Here is a 23,704-nt window from a genome sequence, read left to right as displayed (position 1 = left end):
CTTTGATTTTTAAACTACAGTAGAAAAATGTTAACTGGAACCTGACCGGTTGGAGTTGGTTTCATCACTAGTAGGAGTATTTGATTCTCAAACCATTATTAGACTCTCACCTATAAGCGTATGGAGACTTCAGGATCTCCAGCTCTCCGGTAAATGGAAACATGTCCTCATATTCAATGAGTAGTCCGTTGGCCCCCAGCTTGGAAAACAGTGGAAATATCTAAAGAGAAGACACACAAGGCAAGATTACTGGAGGAGAAGCTTTTCTAGGGCTTCTAACCTGTTTCTGTCACAGCTGTGCTGGGGTGCTGATGTCAGTAGGGTCTTCATTCAGAGGCTCTGCTGGGGTTGGCATTCACAACGCAGAGCTACTGTAGACCATATGACCTGATTTGGGTCACGTGATCAGAATCTGGTAGGAATGAGTCCTCCCCCCCCCATCCCTTCTTCGTCCATATACTCAAAATTAGCGCACTATAAAACGCATTTTTTGACATAGATATAGCTTCCATGTACCAGCGATGTCATTTTTAACTTAGAGTTCTCCCACAAGAACGTTTTCCTTTTATTATTTTATTATTACATTAATTTGGCTAAAGATAAAAGTATATCATGTCTTCTAATAGTGTTCTTATACATATTCTTTTAATTGGCATCACTTTCTATAACTTGCAATTTGTACTTTTAAATTAGTATTCAGCATTGCTTCAGGATGAGCCGTCAGCTCTGATTGACACCCCATCCCCTGCTAATTACACTCAGCCAGCCTTCCCTAATGGTCTTCTATATAATGGCCACCGACCATGGTTACCAGAGACTTGACAAAGCACAACTGCGCAAAACATGTCGTCTTGGTAACCCTGCTTATGCTCCCAGCTGAAGCCGACGCCGGACACTGCCTTCCACCCTTCGCTTGCCATGATGACGCCATCCGGGAGGCCAGTACGCTGACACCACGTGATTCTAAGCCGGTAGGAGCATTCTCCGATCTCAGCTCCCTTCAGAGTGGATGGGCCGTCCTTTGGCGTCACACTGTTCACTTCAGGCTGGTCAAATTTTAATATATTTGCTACTTTATCTCACTTAATAAAGATGCACCTTCATTAACCCCTTCACGCCAGCGCCTCCCGGCCCTTTAAGGGTTCCAGAAGCCGGGTCATGTGACCACCGTGATGTGCCGTCATGGCGGTCACAATCGGGAAAGGTCCCGATCGAAAGAGGCGATTGGGACCTTTCCGTGAGTACCGGACACGTGTGCTGGGAGCGCGCAGGGCGCACGCTCTCGGCACCTATGTCCTTTTTTAATAGAACACAAATGTGCGGCCGCTCGGCGTCTAGGCCCAGATTCCAGGGGGCCGCAGATTTGTGTGCGGCTGGCGTGAAGAGGTTAAGGTGCTTGACTGACCGCATTTTCCACAGCGCCTATTCTTTTCAGTTCTCTTCATCATGTAAATGATTAACAAGGCAGCAGTGGTGAGCTCATGATCAACTGTTCACATGCTTCCATCTGGAGTGGAGTGGAGTATGAGTTTTCCTTTAGGAATGAGTCCTAAAGCATGCTATAGAATATAATGGACTACATGCCTTCCTACAAGCTGATCCTTTAAATCTAGAAGATACAGGAAGAGTGGAGCAGCCAAGGAATTCCTGCTGTTAGCACTGAACTACAGAAAACAGTGTCTACAGAACTACAGAAAACACTGACAATTTCATATTGAAGAAAATGAAGAATAGTGAATAAAAAAAATTGAAGAATATAAAATATTGAAGAATAGTGAATAAAAAAAAGTCAAACAGCGCGGCCTATTAAAATGGATCTAACAATAAATTGTTATATAAAATCCACCCCCATAGTTTGATTAAATGATAATGAACACCTGGAAAGTTTTTTCTTAAAGTATTGGATTCTCCATCCCACTGGTGATTGGGTCACATGTTCAATGCCTTGGCAAGAGAAGATGCTACCATCACTCTGTGCCCTTGATTGTCGTACACTTTTCCAACATGACAATGATCCAAAACACATACCTAAGGCCACATGTGGTCTCTGCTGATGTAAGGGATCCATTGCCTGGCTCATATAAAGATCAGTTCTTAAAGATCTTGAGGTAGGCAAAAAGGTGACCAATGTACCAATCCGGGTCATGTGTTTGGGCACAAGTGTTTATAGAGTAATGTTGTCTCTCACCTGCTCATAGTAAGAAATCTTCAGAGGAGCTCCCTTGAGATCGAGATGAACCAATTGCATCTGCACCTTACTAAAATCCTTGCGCACTACTGTATGCTTCTTGACCACGGGTTCTGACAACTCCTCCTTAGGTGGCTCAGGTGGCAGATCTATGATGATTGGGTATATCCTGGCATCCACCTTGTCACCCCAAAAAAAGTCCTCATTGGCCTTCGTTATAACGGGTCTTGAAGCCTGCGGGGGACTGTGCACAGATGTAAAACATTATCGTATGAATAAATTATAGAATAGTATATAACATTTTATACAACAGATCTTGTTCTGTAAGCAGTACCAACCACCAAAATTGACCAATTCAGGCCAATGGGCCACACAGCAATAGTGCTGCAATGGTGTGTAATTCATGCAGTTGCAGCACAGTGGGCTTGCAATGGTTCCCACAGGCACAGAGGAGGCAGTCCACTGCGGATCGCTCCCCAGAAGGGGTGCAAGCACTGCCGCACATCTAAACAAACTCTTTATCCCACAAACCTTGAAGCGAAGTTCCAGTCACACTGTAAAAAACGATAAAAAATAAAAGCAGCTACAAAAACTTTAAAAAAAAAAGCCACCCACCTGTACCTCGATCCCACGGTGTCCTCCCCGCAGCCCATTTCAACAGCCGTCTGGTGTTCCCGGCTCCAGCATCTTCAGTGTGGGCACCCAGCTTGCGGCTTCACAACCGTGTGCCCACTGCACATGCATGAGTAGTGCTGCGCTTTTTGAATGGTCATGTAGTCTTCTGGGACCTGTCACGTGTCCCAGAGGACTACGGGGAGGGAGGGGGGAGGACAACTTCCACTTCCGATTACGTAAGGGATCGCAGCAGAATTGGGAGGTCAATTTCGGGTACCCACTCCCCCCCACTCCCGAAAGGCACCAATCCTCAATGGGGAGCGGGGGACCACTTTTTAAAGTGGAACTTCCTCCTTTGGGTGGAGCTCAGCTTTAATTTCCCCTCTGGAGCTTGTCCCAGCATTATTTTTTTTATTTGCTTTGTTTCTGTAGTGAGGAATGGCTTTTATTATTGTGACATCACCTGGCTTGTAAAATCTTTCAGGGGCAGTTGAGGAATCAGCAAGGTATTGTAAGTCTGTTCTTATTCACAGACATGCCTGCTCCCCCAGAACTACATCTCCCAAGGGCCCTTTACTGACACGGAGGAGTTGATTTACTAAAACTGGAGAGTACAAAATCTGATACCACTGTGCATGGTAGCCAATCAGCTTCTAACTTCACTTGTTCAGTTAAAGTGTTACTAAACCCACAACTGTAAAATCAGTCTGTATATGCAGTGAAACATGTTTGTAATACTCTAATACCTCAGGCGTAATCCTCCCAATTGTGGAAAAAGGCTGTTCGATCCTGTCTTCTATGATCCTCCCCTTCTTCTACTGTCCCCAATCCATCTGCAGAAAGTACAGAGCCCTAGGAGGCACTCTGTACATGCTCAGTTTGGCGCATATTGCTAGAGAGTTTTTTTTAAATTCATGAGGGTGCATGTGATCAGCACAGAGCCAATCAACAATGTCCAGACCAGGGGCGGACTGACAACTCATGGGGCCCCCGGGCAATAGGGGACAATGGGGCCCCTGTGTCCTTACCCAAACTCAAAAAAGCCAATAAAAAAGATACCAGGGGCATCTCATTAGGCCCCCTACTGACCACGGGCCCTCGGGCAGTGCCCCAGTTTCCAAATGGTCAGTCCGCCCCTGGTCCAGACAGAGGGTCAGGGGTCATGCAGCCTCATAGGACAGGCGGAGCAGAATGAAAACTCCTCCTACAAGCTTTAACCAGTGCTCAGCCACACACTAATAGAAGTCACAGGACTGCTATATATGTTTTATAGCAGAAAGTAAATAATTTTTTCCAAAACTTTCAGCCTTTTTTCTTTTATATCGCAAAGAATAAAAACACCCAGTGGTGATCAAATACCACCAAAAGAAAACTCTATTTGTGTGAAAAAAATTATATAAATTTGTTTGGGTACAACATTGTATGACTGTGCAATTACCAGGTAAAAGTAGCGCAGTGCGGTATAGCAAAAAAATGGCCTGGTCATGAAGGAGGGAAAATTTTCCGGACCTGAAGTGATTAATCTGCAAGTTCTGACGAGCTTCAAACTGGAATGTCTAGCAGTATTTTCTGATGCCCATAGGCAAAAAAAAAAAAAAGTCTCCCAATATGGGAAAATAAGGCCAATTAAAGCATATGTTATTTCATGCTTTCTCTTTAGACACCCACTATGCACATATCTGGCTGCCCCATATATAATGTGTGTATATATATATTATATATATAAAATGTACATATATAAATTATGACACTCTACATTGAAAAAAACATCATATTTGCATGTCTAGCTAAGCAGTGAAGAAACTCCAATTCGTCTTTCATATCTTCCCTGTGCAGAATTTGGATGGAAGCCCAGTTTTTGCTGTTATTGCATGTCAGCATTCTCACCTACCTGCCTTTATACAGATACTTTACGACAGCCAGGGTCAGAATAAGCAGGACTCCCACACGCAGCCAGTGAATCCTCCTCTGGGAATTCATCTCTGCAGAGAAAAGGAACAATGGAAGGACGAATTCACAGCCGAAATCCAACACCAATACTGCAAAAAGATACAGAGATCACTGTGTCAGTGGAATGTAAAACTGCACAAACATGACAAAGAGGGTGGAGTGATAAAATATTGTCCTTTGCTTGAAGTAACTAATACTTACCTTGGGCAGCAACTGGCCCCTGAATCGCAAACACAAATGCCTGCAAACCTGTGACCCGAATTCTAGGCTACTCTGGCTGACAAACACTAACCCAGCTGCCTAAAGGTGGGAATACACAATTAGAAAATCGACCGATAGGTCATCCGACAACCGAGAGGCGTTCGTTCGTTGGTCGAAATCGTGGCCCACATTAACCATTCTAAAAAAATTGTTCGCCGGGCAATACGTAGTGTTGACGTCTTCCGTACAAGTGGAAGTGATGCGGTGTGCGTGTGACCTTGTAGCCACGCCCTTCCGGCCAGAACGAGCGATATACACAACAATGACCAGCAAGGAGTATAATATCATTTATTACATTACCTATATACAGTGGGGCGAAAAAGTATTTAGTCAGCCACCAATTGTGCAAGTTCTCCCACTTAAAAAAATGAGAGAGGCCTGTAATTGGCATCATGAGAGACAAAATGAGAAAAAAAATCCAGATAATCACATTGGCCGATTTGGAAAGAATTTATTTGCAAATTTTGGTGGAAAATAAGTATTTGGTCACCTACAAACAAGCAAGATTTCTGGCTCTCACAGACCTGTACCTTCTTCTTTAAGAGGTTCCTCTGTCCTGCACTCATTACCTGTATCAATGGCACCTGTTTGAACTTGTTATCAGTATAAAAGACACCTGTCCAAAACCTCAAACAGTCACACTCCAAACTCCACTATGGTGAAGACCAAAGAGCTGTCGAAGGACACCAGAAACAAAATTGTAGACCTGCACCAGGCTGGGAAGGCTGAATCTGCAATAGGCAAGCAGCTTGGTGTGAGCAAATCAACTGTGGTAGCAATAATTAGAAAATGGAAGACATACAAGACCACTGATAATCTCCCGCGATCTGGGGCTCCACGCAAGATCTCACCCCGTGGGGTCAAAATGATCACAAGAACGGTGAGCAAAAATCCCGGGACCACACGGGGGGACCTAGTGAATGACCTGCAGAGAGCTGGGACCAACGGAACAAAGGCTACCATCAGTAAAACACTACGCCGCCAGGGACTCAGATCCTGCAGTGCCAGACGTGTCCCCCTGCTTAAGCCAGTACATGTCCGGGCCCGTCTGAAGTTTGCTAGAGAGCATTTGGATGATTCAGAAGAGGATTGGAAGAATGTCATATGGTCAGATGAAACCAAAATAGAACCGTTTGGTAGAAACACAACTCGTCGTGTTTGGAGGAGAGAGAATGCTGAGTTGCATCCAAAGAACACCATACCTACTGTGAAGCATGGGGGTGGCAACATCATGCTTTGGGGCTGTTTCTCCACAAAGGGGCCGGGACGACTGATCCATGTACAGGACAGAATGAATAGGGCCATGTATCGTGAGATTTTGAGTGCAAACCTCCTTCCATCAGCAAGGGCATTGAAGATGAAATGTGGCTGGGTCTTCCAACATGTCAATGATCCCAAATATACCGCCCGGGCAAGGAAGGAGTGGCTTCGTAAGAAACATTTCAAGGTCCTGGAGTGGCCTAGCCAGTCTCCAGATCTCAACCCCATAGAAAACCTTTGGAGGGAGTTGAAAGTCCGTGTTGCCCAGCGACAGCCCCAAAACATCACTGCTCTAGAGGAGATCTGCATGGAGGAATGGGCCAACATACCAGCAACAGTGTGGGCCAACCTTGTGAAGACTTACAGGAAACGTTTGACCTCTGTCATTGCCAACAAAGGATATATAACAAAGTATTGAGATGAACTTTTGATATTGACCAAATACTTATTTTCCACCATAATTTGCAAATATATTCTTTCCAAATCAGCCAATGTGATTGTCTGGATTTTTTTCTCATTTTGTCTCTCATAGTTGAGGTCTACCTATGATGCCAATTACAGGCCTCTCTCATCTTTTTAAGTGGGAGAACTTGCACAATTGGTGGCTGACTAAATACTTTTTTGCCCCACTGTACATAAATAGTGATACATAAAATATAATCTGCAGAATTCTGGTTTCATTATCTCATTAGGCCAATCTACTTTTAACATTTGGATTTCTCGTTCGTGTTTACGAAGATTGCTTGGACATAAACATCCTGGTCATCTTCTGTTTCCGCTCATACGTGATAGCGCTCGAAAGATTTTTTTCGTACGACCGTCACACCAACGGATAGAAAATCGGTCGTTCGTATGCGAAACGACAACATTTTTCACTGTTGTTCAACTGGATTTTTTCCTTCACAATATCATTATCGGTTAAAACATCCCGCTCATCAACGAAGAGAAAATAGTTCAATCAGTGGTTCCGGGCATAAGTCAAGAGCCTGACCAACCCTCGCCAATCCTCCTGTGCGTTCCTATTGGCCCATTACAAATAAAGGATGACCTTACTGGCCAATAGAGAAGCAAAACTGTTGTGCCAGGAAGCTGGGCCACCATCTGTTTACCAAACTGGCCTAGGATCGGAGAAAGAAGTAAGCTTCAATATTATCCAACATGGTGCTTACACAGAGACTGGACTCCCACGTCCGATGAAGGGATGAAATGGTGGGGGAACACAAAGAAAGTTTCAGTGGGTAGGGGAGCCTTTCAAGAGAACCTGTCCCTTTCCCTTGGATGGGTTAGTTTTCCACTAGAACCCCATTGAGAAGGTAGGAGATGTGGCTTAGTTTGTTTTCACCTTCCATATGCTATTCAGACATATAGCCAATGATGGGGGATCAGAAAATGTGCATGTGTATTAACTAAAATTACTGTAGCACTACCCCCTTAGGAGTCGTTGCGTTTTCTGTCCCCCTACAGCTCTTTACAGCCAGGCAACACGCATTTTCTTCCACACCTGCACACTGGAGACAGTAAAACAGTCCTCGAGCTTGGTTTTGTGATTTTATTAAGGGGTTTTGAACTTGGATGTGGTTGAGGGGTGTATGGAAACTGTGAGGACAAACTACTTAGCAACTAGGTACAAGTCTGTGGACAAAAAGTCTCTCCTTTAAAGAGCTCTCCAGCACTCGGGTATATCTCCTCAGACCCCAGATGAATCCTTCTCTTCACCCAGCTGCCTAAGGGTATCCTTGGCCAAGGGAACCCAGAAATTGACAACTTCAGAAACAGTCCCAGATGAGGAACTAGCTGGGTTCTCCACCTGACTGCCATCTCCCCTTATCTGGCCCAAGGGGTGTAAGGTTACTTACACTGTCCTTCCTGACAGCTCAATGGGTAGGTAGCTGCCTTCAGGCCTTTTGCTGGGCTGGCTCCGTCCTTGCTGTTCAGGCTATCATTCCTGGAAGACTGTGGTATAGTGAATACTCCCTTATCCAGCACCAGCCCATAGGTAGGCCTCATCTATGGCACCCCTCCCAGGCTCCACACTTCAGCCTTCAATCCATCTCACACCCAACACTACTCCCCCAGCTGATTAGCCTCTCTCATACTTAAGTTCTGTCCTGGCCCCATGCCAAGCCTCTTGCTTGGAGATTGGTCAAGATCCCTTAAGTAGGCAGCTCAGCCCCTCCTCACCCCCACCCACTGCCATCTGGAAACTTCTTCAGCTTCTAGAGCAGGAGAACTGACCTGCAGTGCCCTCAGCCCTGACCCAGAATAACCTGGCTGACTCATCCCAGGCTGCTATCCAGCCTCTGCCGAAAAACCTGACTAGTTCCCCCTAGCTAAACCTGAGGGGCGCTACACTACGAACTGCTTTTATTTCTGTGTATCAACTCTATTTGCACTTTAATATCCTGCTGTGGATCAGCTCAAAAGCTGCCCGTTTACATTGCATTCTGATCTTACAATTGCTGTACAGTTCCTTTAGGGCCGGTTCACACCCAACATACAATTGCCGGAGAGGTAAACTGCTGTTCATTGTGGCTGTGGTAGGGCGTGGAGTGGTGTGCGATTCAGTGAACACACGGCTCCTTTTTTTTCCCCTTCGCCTAACTTTATTTGAAGTGTACAAAAGTACACTTCATGTCACTGTACAGCAGCGCAATGCACAGTGTTCTGCAAAAAAATGCTGGTCATTGCACATGTGAATACAGCCTAAGATTTACCCAAACTATGTAATGTAGGGGACTACTTACAATTTATTCAATTTTTATCCAGTCTGGCAGACCCTTGCAGTATATAGTTGTTGGTGGAACTTAAAAAGGTACTTGTAAAAAAAAAAAAAAAAAAAAAAAAAAAAAAAAAAAGGCAGGGGTGGGGGAGAAGCAATATTAGGTAAAGTAGGAAACGTCCACTTTCACAGTCAGGCTGCAAATACAGAACTACATGCGCTCACATTTTTGTGGGGTTTTTTTTATGTGCTATGTGTTGCAGCAAAGGTTAAAATAACCTGTGCTGGCAGCATGCCGGGGAGCCAGACCGCTGGTCTCACAGACAACGCAGCGCCTTTGGTCTCTGTTAGTCTGACAAGCCCCCTACAAAAGTGTTCTAACCAGCAAGGTTGCTCAGAAAGCTGAGAGCTGTTAATTGGATGGCGTCAGATCGCTGGAGAGCCAGGCCGCTGCATTGTGTGTAAAACCAGCAGTCTGGCTCTACAGCATGCTGCCAGCACAGGGTATTTCATATTTCTGCTGCAGCACATAGTAAGAAAAAAAAAATCAAAAAGAGGAACATGACAGACATTCTCAGGGCTGCTGTTAGAAAACACCGGGCCCCATGCAGCCAACCTGACAGCCCCCCCCCCCAAAAACCAAAAACTGTTTACTAAGCTTCAGTTATGAACACAATGAGTGATTGGTACCGATCACTCATTGTGTTCATTCAGGACAGGAGGAAGCTGGTAAATATGATATTTACTGGATCCTTCCCCCCACTCTCCATCCTGAAGGATTCTATTGTGTGCATGCAGCTGCTGATGGAAAGGAGAGGAGGGAAGCTGGCAGCACTGCAGGGGTGGGGGCACACAGATGGGCCTGGGCAGCAGGAGAAAACTTATGGTGCACAGGAAGGGTTATGTGTGCAGTGGGGGGCAATTAAGCTTCAGTTATGAACACAATGAGTGATCGGTACCAATCACTCATTGTGTTCATTCAGGAAAGGAGGAGGCTGATAAATATGACATTTACCGGATCCTTCCATCCCACTCTTCATCCAGAAGGATCCTATTGTGTGCATGCGGCTGCTGATGAAAAGGAGAGGGGGGACGCTAGCAGCACTGCATGGGTGGGGGCACACAGACAGGCCTGGGCAGCAGGGGGAAACTTATGGTGCACAGGAAGGGTTATGTGTGCGGTGGGGAAGGGGGGGGGCAATAACTGGAACAGATCCCCTGTAAGCCTCTCTCTGTAGCAGCTGAAAGCCAACGGGAGGGAGAGGAGAAGAAGCCAGATTTCAGCTGATGCAGAGAGAGCCACACAGGGGATCGGTTCCAGTAATTGCCCCCCTGCCACGCCGATCACCCTCCCTGCCCACACCCGACGACTCACCCAGCTGCCTGGACACCCTGGCTGGCCCGGTCCCTGTACAGGAGGACTGGTGGTACTCCCTTATCCATGGCCCTGGAGATTCGTCATGTCATACCCAGCAAGCATTATATACGTGGCAATCTATAACTAGATAAACTGTAATGTTAGTGTCACTCATTAGCCCGTTACTTATTTGCTGTTCCCATGTCCAGCACATACTGCAGCCCATACTACTCATTCTGTACATCCTACTAGGAAAACATAGGAGACGGAATGCTACATTATTCATGTATTTCTCATGTCAGCTGAAATTTCAGGTGTTTACACGACATCAGTTAATATTAGTTCATGCAAACACAATCTTTCCCAAGATTAAAGTATTGAAGACACATATTGACTTTTGGATAAACTTTCCGGCTATTCACAGGTCAAAATACTAAAGCAGAGCTCCCTACAGGCATGATACAATGGATGGAAAAATCTGTATCGGCTTGCATGTTGTTTTTGGCTGGACTTACAGTTTTATGCAGAGTACAGGCACAGGGACAGGATTGTGCCCATAATTAGCCTTCACTAAATTGTGTACTACAGAGAATTAGATCACATTACAATTGATGGGATTTTTAAGGAAACCTTAAAATTGCACAAAAAGAAACCAAATTAAAAAAAAAAAGAAAAAAAAAAAGAAACATTTTATTTGTACAAGACATTAACATTTTTTTTTGTTTGCTCATGAGTACATACTAAATATTGCAGATATATTCAGCCTGGGATCCCAGGTGGTGGTCAGTGGGAAGAATGCCCCTTACACTGGTGGTCAGTGGGAAAAATGCCCCTTACACTGGTGGTCAGTGGGAAGAATACCCCTTACATTGGGGATCAGTGGGAAGAATGTCCCTTACATTGGGGATCAGTGGGAAGAATGCCCCTTATATTGGTGGTCAGTGGGAAGAATGCCCCTTACATTGGTGGTCAGTGGGAAGAATGCCCCTTACATTGGTGGTCAGTGGGAAGAATGCCCCTTACATTGGTGGTCAGTGGGAAAAAAAGCCCCTTACATTGGTGGTCAGCGGGAAAAAAAGCCCCTTACATTGGTGGTCAGTGGGAAGAATGTCCCTTAAATTGATGGTCAGTTAAAAGAATGTCCCTTACATTGGTGATCAGTGGGAAGAATGCCCCTTACATTGGTGGTCAGTGAGAAGAATGCCCCTTACATTGGTGGTCAGCGAGAAGAATGCCCCTTACATTGGTGGTCAGTGAGAAGAATGCCCCTTACATTGGTGGTCAGTGGGAAGAATGCCCCTTACATTGGTGGTCAGTGGGAAGAATGCCCCTTACATTGGTGGTCAGTGGGAAGAATGCCCCTTACATTGGTGGTCAGTGAGAAGAATGCCCCTTACATTGGTGGTCAGTGGGAAGAATGCCCCTTACATTGGTGGTCAGTGGGAAGAATGCCCCTTACATTGGTGGTCAGTGGGAAGAATGCCCCTTACATTGGTGGTCAGTGGGAAGAATGCCCCTTACATTGGTGGTCAGTTGGAAGAATGCCCCTTACATTGGTCAGTTGGAAGAATGCCCCTTACATTGGTGGTCAGTGGGAAGAATGCCCCTTACATTGGTGGTCAGTTGGAAGAATGTCCCTTACATTGGTGGTCAGTTGGAAGAATGCCCCTTACATTGGTGGTCAGTGAGAAGAATGCTCCTTACATTGGTGGTCAGTTGGAAGAATGCCGCTTAAATTGGTGGTCAGTTGGAAGAATGCCCCTTACATTGGTGGTCAGTGGGAAGAATGCCCCTTACATTGGTGGTCAGTTGGAAGAGTGGGTGCTAGGAGTTGTACTAAGTTTGAGGTGTGTTGCCTTTATTTGGGGTGTATGTTGAGGTGGGGTGGCTGGAATAGGGTTATAGTGAGGGTTATATTGCTGATGGCTTGCAGATATCGAAAAGTTTATCACTATTTAACACGCCCCTTAAAAACACACTCACATTTACTATTCTACACTTAAAGTGTAACTAAACACAAAACCAGAAATATAAAATTGTTGCAGTTTACTAGTCCTCAGTGTGGTGGCTACAGTAGTTTTCTTTATCTCAAACTTCTTTTGCTTGTTTCTTGTTCCTGGATGGCTGCATCACCATACCTCCCAACTTTATGAGATGGGAATGAGAGACACCTATTAGTAAAAGTATGTAGGCATAGGACACACCCCTGCCACTCCCCCTTAAAGGAGAATGTTAAACAAAAATGATTGGTTAAGTACACCAGTTCTTTTTTTTACCACTACTATTCCTTTGTATTGGCTTTTGGAAGTCACAAATGCAGCATTTTAGAAATTGGATGAAAGGTTTAGCGCTGGGAAATACGTTTTTGATAGAGAAGTAGTGCAGTCTATATAGAACAGAGCAAAATGAGGAACAATTGAGGAGGACAGAGGGACTTTGTTCTGAGTGAGGGACAGCCCCTCGAAATCAGGGACAGTTTATGCATCACCCCTCCAGTGGTTCTGAGTGAGGGACAGCCCCTCGAACTCAGGGACAGTTTATGCATCACCCCTCCAGTGGTTCTGAGTGAGGGACAGTCCCTCGAAATCAGGGACAGTTTATGCATCACCCCTCCAGTGGTTCTGAGTGAGGGACAGTCCCTCGAAATCAGGGACAGTTTATGCATCACCCTTCAGCGTATCTATGGAGGGAGCCATGGTTGTCCCCTTAGGCTGTTCTTCCTATATGGGCTACAAACTAGGGTTTGTAGTCCTAGCTTTCTTTTGTAAACTACCAGTTGCCCTGCCCTGCATGTAATGGAGATGAAGAGATGCGGACATGTTTGTAGTAGGCAGGGGCAGACTGACCACTCGGGCACTGTTCGAGGGCCAGGGGCCAGTAGGGGGCCCCATGAGATGCCCCTGGTACCTTTTTCATAGGCTTTTTTGAGTTTGGGCAAGGACACAGGGGCCCCATGATCCCCTATTGCCCGGGGGCCCCATGAGTTGTGAGTCCGCCCCTGGTAGTAGGGTTGCCACCTCATCACTTTAAACCCGAACACATATTAATTACACAGGTTCTGGGGCTCATGTATTGCAGATCAGGCACTAAGTGAGTTTAATTACCACCATAATCAGCCACAGAATCAGTGGTGTATTTAGGTTTTGTGCTGCCCTAGGCAACACAAAAATCGTCTGCCCCCACGGACACCGACCAACACCTCCCACTTCCCCCTCACGCGGAGAGAGTCTGACATTGACCAACAGCACCGCTGCCCCCCACCTGAGAGAGCCGTCCACTAACCCCCCCCCAGCAATATAGAGAAAGACACTCATCTTTACAGCTCCGGACATCCTCGGGAACAACAGCCAGGCTCTACATACACCATCAAGTAGCCCGCAGCCTCTCTCGGATTCCACCTAGTTCCCATGGCGTGCGTGTCCTTTCTTTCATCCCTTCTTCTGGGGGAGAGGTGCTGCCCCTTTGAAAAATACCACCCTAGGCAAGTGCCTTGTTTGCCTTGCGGTAAAGACGCCCCCGCACAGAACCCGTGTCATTAATATGTGTTCAGGTTTAAAGGGATGAGGTGGCAACCCTACTACAAACATGTTCGCATCTCTTCATCTCTGTTACATGCAGGGCAGGGCAATTGGTAGTTTACAAAAGAAAGCTAGGAAGGAAGGAAGATATTCTTCTATTCATCTCACAGGAAGTGACAAGGACACTGGCAGGATCAAGAGGTATTTTCTGTATTTGCTGAAAATATTTTTAGCTTGAAAAACAAAAAAAAAAAGAAAGAATGCAGCCAGCACATCTAAGAACGGTGCACTGTAATACATTTTTGTTATCCTTTTAAAAAAATGACAGGACATGCTACACGGATATGTGGAAGTGACCTTGGTTTATCAACCACACCTTAGTAATGGTTTGTTGATCTCACCTACCCTTTGACATGTTTGCATTTATTGGCCAGACTCCCTAACTGTATACAAAGGGCCATTCACAATACGTGTTGTGTTCCTGCAAATCGTTCAGTAAGGCGTGTGTGTCACGGCAGCCCATCCATTTGGAACAGACTGGCAGGGAAGCTTTAGGCTCAGCACAACCGGTCATGTGCCTTTAGTCCGGGTTCACACTGGTGTGGTGAGGAATTTGCAGCGTTTTCAGTGTGAATTCCACACCGCATCAGAATCACACCCCATTCATGCGAACTGATGCGGGCGCGTATGTTAAGTTAACAACACACAGAAATTGGTCCGCAAAACACGGTGCGATGTGAAGAATTGGATCGCATAGGTGTGAATACCCATGCGATCCGATTTTAGTACGAATGAATAAAAGGGTCCTGCACCTTTTTGGTGCGGGTGCGGTGCGATCAGGGGCGGACTGACCATTTGGAAACTCGGGCACTGCTCGAGGGCCCGGGGTCAGTAGGGGGCCCCATGAGATGCCCCTGGTACCTTTTTCATAGGCTTTTTTGAGTTTGGGCAAGGATACAGGGGTCCCATGATCCCCTATTGCCCGGGGGCCCCATGAGTTGTCAGTCTGCCCCCGGGTGCGGTTTGAGCCATACATAATGTATGTCTCCGATCGCACCGCACACAAATTGCATGTGATTTGCATGGGAATGCGGTGCGGTACCTGCACAAATCACATGCGATATACCGCACCACATATATGTGAACCTAGCCTTAAAAAGTGATTGTAAACAGACATGAAATATGAACAAAGCATATCCCTTTATAGTGTGTACTCAATTAAGAGCACTGAGTGTCACTTCTGTCAAGTTTTCCTGACACCAAGAGAAAAAAAAGGTGAAAAAGGAAGGAGCTCCAGCACACAGCCTGTGATTGACAGCCTCAGCTCTGTTCCTGTGAGCTGTGTGGAGGGGGGGGGGGGGTGTCCCTTGCCTCCAATCAGCTCTCATATCTCTCCTCACTGAGCTCTGCAGTGTGTAATTTCAGCTCTCTATTTGCTGAAAGCTCAGACAATATTTATGAATACTGGACTTTGAACAGATGTAGAGAAGAACACCTACAGATAAACAGGTACAACTTATATGGAGATTTGTTTCATCTCTGTGTAGCACCTGAGGGCCAGTCACTTCACTGGGTATAAGTAAGGGCTGTAAAAGAAAATGTAAAGAAAACATTTGTTTGCTTGCTAAGGTGTACTTAACACCTTCATTAATTCATTCAATAATTAATTCATTAAATAATGAATGGGCTTCCTAATTCAGCACATGTTAACACAGGGCTTAAAATTTCAAGTCCTGAGCTACTTGCCAGGCCTTAAGAGTTACTCGCCACCAACAAACACATACAAACAGAGACACCTGTACACACACACACACACACACACAGACATGTACACACGCACAGAGACACATGTACACACACACACACACACATGTATATACACACAGGCATGTACAGACACGCATACACACAGATACATGTACATACACAGAAATACACACGCACAGACACATGTACATACACACAGACACATCTACCGGTACACACATGTACATATCAGGGGTGGACTGACCATTTGGAAACTTGGGCACTGCCCGAGGGCCCGGGGTCAGTAGGGGGCCCCATAAAATGCCCCTGGTACCTTTTTCATAGGCTTTTTTGAGTTTGGGCAAGGACACAGGGGCCCCATGATCCCCTATTGCCTGGGGGCCCCATGAGTTGTCAGTTCGCCCCTGGTACATACACAGACATGCATACACACACATGCTGTTAAGTGCTCTCTCCTCTTCCCTGAAGCCACTACTGGCTGACATAGAGGATCATGTGACCAGAGTGAGTTGAAATTAAGTACACACACCTATAAAAAGTTGCAGTACTTCATTGTTCACTCATAGAGCCGGGCACTGCACTCTAGGGGGAGGCAGAGAGCACAGCACACACTCCTTCCTTTGCTTTCACTGCGCTCAGCTATTGAGCAGTCTGACGGTTCCCAGTGCTAATGACAGATCTGGCCTGAGCTCTGAGCCTGCTCAGCAAGACGGCCCTGGGGGACACACTCGCCGCCATCATAATTTCCACTCGCCATTGGCGAGCAGACGAGTTGAAATTTCAAGGCCTGCGTTTACACTTGGTAATGTTTTGCATTTCTGCCAATGCATTAAAAGGAACACATAGGATGAAGGGGCCTGACATATCGATGGGCAAATTAATAAAGAGAGATCCTCTACTAAGTAACAGAGAATTGCAATACTGGCCTCTCCTTTTAAAACAGTTACCTGCCCAGCAGCCATGCTGATCCAATAGCTGTACAATTTCCACTGACCTGGAACAGGTATCAGGTATCTGGAGTCCTGACTTCAATGGTCTACCCTTGCAGGTCAGGGACTCCAAAGTAATGAATCCAGTTATTGCCAGGCAATTAGCATTTTCAGAAGCAGGTCAGTCTGCATATTCCTCCCAGTGTAGGCTTTCTATAAATAAAGTACATTCAAGCTACTTTCACACTGATTCACCGCAAAAGCGCATAGGTGTTTTTACCGCGCTGAGCAGTTTTTAAGAAGGACACATGACTTAAAAACTGCACCGAAAACGCGTCTTAGAGGCGCTTTTCAGGCATTTTCCATTGATTTCAATGGGAAGAGGAGCTTTTTTTTTTTTGAGCTCACCAAAAATACCCCAAAGATGCTGCAAGCAGGAGTTTTTACACCGCACCGCAAGCGCAATGCCTCAGTGTGAAAACGTACATAGATATACATTCACATACATAGGGCAGCATTTTTCTTGAGCTTTTCAGGCGCTTTTTTTAAATGCAAAAACACTTAAAAAAAACTCCTCAGTATGAAAGTAGCTTTAGTCAGGGTGGTAAGGATGTGGAACTCACTTCCACAATTGGTGGTATTGATAGTTTTAAAAAAACTCTTGGATGGATATTTTGGTGAACACAGTATACAGGGATATGGGAAAGGATTTTGGCCATGAACACACCCACACAGGTTGAACTGGATGGATTTGTTTCTTTAACCCCTTGGCACTGGCGCCTCCCGGCCCTTTAAGGGTTTCAGAAGCTGGGAGGCGGGGCTTTAGGGTCATGTGACCGTGATTTTCCATCCCGGAGGTCACATGATCAGGGAAAGGTCCCGATCGAAAGAGGAGATCGGGACCTTTTCATGAGTACCGTATATGTGTGCTGGGAGCGTGCAGAGCGGGCGCTCTCAGCACATATGTTTTTCTTAATTGCACTCAAATGTGCAGCCGTTCGGCGTCAAGGCCCAGATGCTGGGAGATCGCACATTTGCGTGCGGCCGGCTCCATTAGGTTAACCTTACCAAACCACGTAATTCATATTCCCAAATGTTAAATGCTGCCATAGGCTACCCATAGGCACTAGCTATTACTGTAGGATCTTTGGGTAGGGTCCATTTCTGAAAAAAAATTCTCAAGCATTTGATCAGCCATCACCAGTAATCCCATATATTTCCTATTGTCTCTGCTCCATCTAGTGGTCATAATGCAGTATTTTCCTGAAATGCCTCAATCAGGAAAATACTTCATTATGGCCATTAGTTGTTGCCGATGATCATAGTAAATATTTAAAAATGATAAAAAAAAACAAGATTATTTGTGACAGCTGAGGAAATGCTTTTCACATTCACACAGTAATTGTTTTTTTCAAATAGATCCGTTTGTGTCAAACATTTTTCTATCTGAAATTGGCCACATACATTGTAACCGGAATCTACAATGTTGATACAAGCAACTTTACACCAAACCATGAACAACCAATTACCTACAAAATCAATGAATGTATACCCAATTAGGCAGCACCTCTACCACCACATGGCCGTGGGCATATCTGAGGAAATAAAAAATACCCTTGCAGTGACCGCTCCCCACCCCCGTCCCATAGACTGCAAGGGTTAAATGCTTGTTAGCAGAACTCAGCCATGGTTCACACTGATGTGGTGTGGAATTCGCAGCATTTTCTGTGCATCAGAATCACACCCCAAAAGCGGTCCGCAAAACGCAATGCGATGTGCAGAATCGGATCGCATAGGTGTGAATACACATGCAATCCAATTCTAGTGCGGACCCAAAAAAAGGGTTCTGCACCTTTTTAGTATGGGTGCAGTGCGATTTGAGTCATACAAAATGTATGGCTGCGATTGCACCGCGCACAAAGCACATGTGATATACCGCACATCATATATGTGAACCCGGGCAAAAGGAAAAACCTTTTCAATTTTGGATAGAGTGGAGAGGAATTAGAACCACTGTCAGGTTTTTATTGCTGTCTGTGCCACCTTTACCCTAGGTTCACACCTAAGCGTTTTCCGCAGCGTTTTGCAGAAACGCAGTACAGTCCATTTTACATGATTTCCTATGGAACACATTCACATTTGCGCATTTTCACCTTATGTATTTTTTGGAAAGGGTCAGGGACTTTTTTGAATGCAAAAAGTTGCATTTTTGGTTCTATAGACCAGTAGAAACATTACAGGAAAAAAAGAGTGCATTTTTGATGCGTTTTGCCTAGCAACAAGAAAAATAAAAAACAAATTAAAAAAAACCCTGCAAAACGCATAAAAAATGCAGGTGTAAAACGCAATGCAGAAACGGCTCAAACGCAACCTGCATAGGTGTGAACGTAGCCTTAATGCAGGACATAGACGGGTCGAAAACCGGGCGTTTTTTAAAGAAAAAAACGAAAAATCGGTCATTCAATAGGTCGACGTTACCACCAACGGTAAAAAAAGGAAAAATAAAAAAAAAAAAACGCCCGATTTTCGTCCCATCTACAGCCGGCATTTAATTACTTCTGTCCCTGCAGAGAGCTCCGCTATTATATTTGACATGAAAAAGTATTGCAGTTGCAACATTGTATCCATTTTGGATACAGATGTTTTTATTCGGATACAAATAGATACATTGTTGCAACCGCAAGACTTTTTCATGTCAAATATAATAGCGGACTGGAATTCTTATTCTTTTTCTTCTGTTTCTTCTTGCAGGTCACGAGTCATGTGCAGATTTTTTTATCGGTAAAACGATCGGCCGATTTACCCATCATTGCCGGGAAAATCAGCTGATCGGCAAAATCGGCGGATTTTTTTCCAAATTTACCGATAAAAAAAAAAAAAAAGTGCCAAAACCCTGAAAAACGGCCGACCAATTAACCTACTAATGGTGCGAAAATTGGCCGATTTTTTTATTCGGCCGAAAAAACGGCCGATTTTCAACCCATCTATGACCTGCATAAAGCCGGCCATACACGGGTCAAACTCCGAAAGAATTTTCTTTCGAAAATCTTTTCTAAGAAAATTTCTCTCGAATTTCGCACCATTAGTGGGTCACAGAAATGGCCAATTTTCTTGTGACCATCGAATTTGAATGGGCATGTTGGAAGTTTTTTGAAAAACGAACAAATTTTGAACCAAATGATGGGAGAATCGTGCAAGAAATATAAAGATGTGACATGGAAAGAAAAGAAAATTCTTGGCCACGAAAATTCTTTTCTGTAGCGGCATGAGAGATTGAAGGCTTGGTTGGTTGAATTTCAAAATCAATGCTGGCACCATCGCATTACAAAACACACAAAATTTCCGATTTTCTAAAGAAAATTAGTTCAGAATTCGACCCGTGTATGGCCTGCATAAGGGAGATTCACCCCATTTGTCCTGGTGACTGGCTGGTGGTGGCTCTTCGCCACTCCAGGTTGTGGGCGGGCCCTCGCCATCCCTATGTACAATGTAGGGATACTGGTCCTGCAGTGTACTTGTTGATGTCAGTGTCCAATGGCTGGCCAAAGTAAGTGGCTTTGGGGGAACCAGCCATCACACAGATGGGGGGAGCCTGCTATCTCTGCTGATACTCTCTGTATTTCTCTGAAACAGTCTGAAATAGTTAATAATTTACCACTTTTCAGTGCATTCTGGGCATTTGTAGGTTCTCCTGTGCTGATCTTTAAAAAAGGTTTCTGAACGGAAACGCGTTATGCAAACGCGGCTAAACAGAGTTTTTTAACCTGCGTTTTCCAGCAGTCAGTTTCCATCGTTCAGAAGTGTCCTGTGTACATGGGGCCTTAAAGGGCGACTTCAAGGTAGCGCTGATATAGACACACGTGCGACTATTTGCCTTATAATCCATGACACTTGAATTGCACTGAAGTGGTGAAAAAGTGATGCAGGAACTATTGTTCAAATTGTGCTACAAATCGCACCTATTAAAACAGTGCCATACATTAGATGAGACTTCAGGTGCGGCACTTGAAGTCGCTGTGGTGTGAAACAGGGCCTACAGTGAGAGCATAAAAGAACAATCTACACTCCTGGAATGTTTCATGTCAGCTGTTTCATACACACTCCGCGCTCCCGAAAACATGCAATCTAAGCAGTACTGGTTACTGATAAGCAAACAGGAACTTTTTGTCAAAAGTCAACAGCTAAGCCCTCATATCCATCTCCAGGCTCTCCCACCGGCCCATGAATAATGCACAGAGCAGGGGAATAACTACAGTTCATGGGGCCCCATAGCAAAATTTTAATGGGACCCCCCCCTCCCAGTGACTTTGCTCTGTGACACCTGGCAATGTCTATTAGGACAATAGCATAGGTGATCCATATAGGATGTCTAAATCAAGGACAGGTAGCAGGAAAGCTGGTACTACTTGGGTCCCTCTGCCTTTTTCTCCCTAAATCCTCTGGTGCAGTGGTTGTCAACTTATGAGCTAAAGGAGGCCTCAAATGTGACCCTTGATATCACCAAAGGACCACACACACAGGGCTTTTTTTCCTAAAAAAAATAAAATAAAAAAAATAAATATATATATATATATATATATATATATATATATGCATGCAGGAACTCCCCCCCCGAATAATTTTTGTTTCCGCCCCCCTACCCACCTCTGAGCACCTTCACTAGGTTCCACCCCCTACCTACCTCTGAGCAACGCCACTTGCTTCCATCCCCTACCCACCTCTGACCACCGCCACTTGCTTCCACCCCCTACCCACCTCTGACCACCGCCACTTGGTTCCACCCCCTACCCACCTCTGACCACCGCCACTTGGCTCCACCCCCTACCCACCTCTGACCACCGCCACTTGGCTCCACCCCCTACCCACCTCTGACCACCGCCACTTGGCTCCACCCCCTACCCACCTCTGACCACCGCCACTTGGCTCCACCCCCTACCCACCTCTGAGCACCGCCACTTGGCTCCACCCCCTACCCACCTCTGAGCACCGCCACTTGGTTCCACCCCCTACCCACCTCTGACCACCGCCACTTGGTTCCACCCCCTACCCACCTCTGAGCACCGCCACTTGGTTCCACCCCCTACCCACCTCTGACCACCGCCACTTGGTTCCACCCCCTACCCACCTCTGACCACCGCCACTTGGTTGCACCCCCTACCCACCTCTGACCACCGCCACTTGGTTGCACCCCCTACCCACCTCTGAGCACCGCCACTTGGTTGCACCCCCTACCCACCTCTGAGCACCGCCACTTGGTTGCACCCCCTACCCACCTCTGAGCACCGCCACTTGGTTGCACCCCCTACCCACTTCTGACCACCGCCACTTGGTTGCACCCCCTACCCACCTCTGACCACCGCCACTTGGTTGCACCCCCTACCCACCTCTGACCACCGCCACTTGGTTACACCCACTACCCACCTCTGAGCACCATCATTTTGTTCCACCTCTGAGTACTGCCACTTTGTTCCACCTATGAGCACCGCCACTTGTTTCCACCCCTGACCCACCTCTGAGCACTGCCACATGGCTCCACCCACTCCACCCCCTTCCAGTACCACACCCTTTTAGACCATACAGAATCAATGATCATGTTGTAGTGCTAAATAATTTGCATGCAATTTGTTATTGATAGCAAGAAAAGCAGTAAAGTAGATCCCCCCACAGTCAGCAGCATTAACCCCCCCTGCCCTCCCCTGATAGATTCCTACAGCAACAATGGATCCCCAAAACAAAATACCAGAGCAGCAGCAATAGACCCCAACAGCTGCAACAGATCTGCCAGCAACCAGCATCAATAGACTCTCCAGCAGGCAGCAACAATAGATAATAGACCCCTCCCTCAACAGGAGATCCCTTCCAGCAACAATTGTCCCCCATCAACAATAGATCTCCCACCAGCAGCAACATACCCCTCACCAGCAACAATAGACCACCACACAAAAATAGATCCCCTTCAGCGACAATAGATTCCCCAGCAGCCAGCAACAATAGATCCTCCAGCACAACCCAGCACCCCTTGCCATTACATACTTTCAGTGCTGGAGGTGTCGGGACTGCGGTCACCTATGTTCCTACTAAAAAAAAAAGCTCTGGCCACACATAATGTTAAATATATTCAAAGATTGAGAGAACTGTTGGAAACTAGCAAGTCCACACTCTCTGACCTTCGTTTCCTCTGTTAGGTCTGCACATTTTTGGCTGAGCATAGGCTGCAGAAGACAATATGCAACTGGGAACATGCTACATGAGGCTAGTAGAGATCAATGCAATTACCCCTAATCAGGGGCAGACTGACCATTTGGAAACTCAGGCACTCGGGCCCGAGGTCAGTATGGGGCCCCATGAGATGCCCCTGGTACCTTTTTCATAGTTTTATTTTGAGTTTGGGCAAGGACACAGGGGCCCCATGATCCCCTATTGCCCGGGGGCCCCATGAGTTGTCAGTCCGCCCCTGATCAATGTTCCCACTACAGACTGCTGAGGTCCGAGGGCCACACATCATGCTTTATAGTGATAGTAAATTTGGATACATATGTTTCCATTTCCTTGAGTTTTATTGGAAATTAAGAGTAGAAAATTCTGATAAAAAAAAAAAAGAAGAGCATTTTGTGGTACTTTTGGTACATAATGATTCAGTAATTTGCATATATATCAACTATGAATTTGATCAACAAAGCCTGCTGATTAAAATGATATGTTATGTATTGCAGCGGGATGTAAAGCACAAAAGCGAATGTATTGTATGTGTTTTTGTTGTATGAGCTATGACTAATGGCTGGCTTTACCTTCTCTATGCTGAGCAAGATGGTGACACCCAAAGGGAAATACCTAGGTCTCCAGAGATAGACAAGGGCAAAGTTCTTCTTCACCGATTATACACTGATCAGTTTATGAGCTGAATATTTCAAATTTAACAGCATCCTCTGTTTACTTTGGCAAGCAAAATGGTTCAATGGTACTGTTTTCTTGATATTAAAGCCAATCGAAACCCAAGAACAACAATGTAATACATTGCAGCTTACCAACCCATGGAGGCTCATTCACACAGGCAGTGACACCTGTACTGCGCGAATGAGGCATTTATGCGTTTTTTTTTCTCGCTTGCATCCACCCACAGGCAGATTATGAAAGTGAAAG

The 23,704-nt window shown here is 45.7% G+C and overlaps 1 protein-coding gene across 3 annotated transcripts in view; it reads right to left on the bottom strand.

Annotated features, from left to right (window-relative positions):
- LOC149454989 (hexosaminidase D-like) overlaps positions 1 to 23,704 on the bottom strand; it is a 93,546-nt gene that overhangs the window by 45,599 nt on the left and 24,243 nt on the right. For 2 of the 3 annotated variants that reach the window (XM_089686797.1, XM_089686796.1), the window contains exons 2-4: positions 4,695 to 4,785; positions 2,189 to 2,432; positions 111 to 220 (exon numbers count right to left, since the gene is read on the bottom strand). In XM_089686797.1, coding sequence (XP_089542923.1) covers positions 111 to 220; positions 2,189 to 2,432; positions 4,695 to 4,783 — 443 coding nt within the window. In that variant the 5' untranslated portion in view covers positions 4,784 to 4,785. Of the gene's footprint in view, positions 1 to 110; positions 221 to 2,188; positions 2,433 to 4,694; positions 4,843 to 23,704 lie in introns of all 3 variants that reach the window. The other variant, XM_089686795.1, reaches the window with a different exon arrangement.

Source organism: Staurois parvus, unplaced genomic scaffold (genome assembly GCF_062004578.1).
Source record: "Staurois parvus isolate SC_StPar_1 unplaced genomic scaffold, SC_StPar_1.0 ptg000412l, whole genome shotgun sequence".
NCBI lineage: Eukaryota > Metazoa > Chordata > Amphibia > Anura > Ranidae > Staurois > Staurois parvus.
This window is presented reverse-complemented; position numbering and strand designations above follow the sequence as displayed.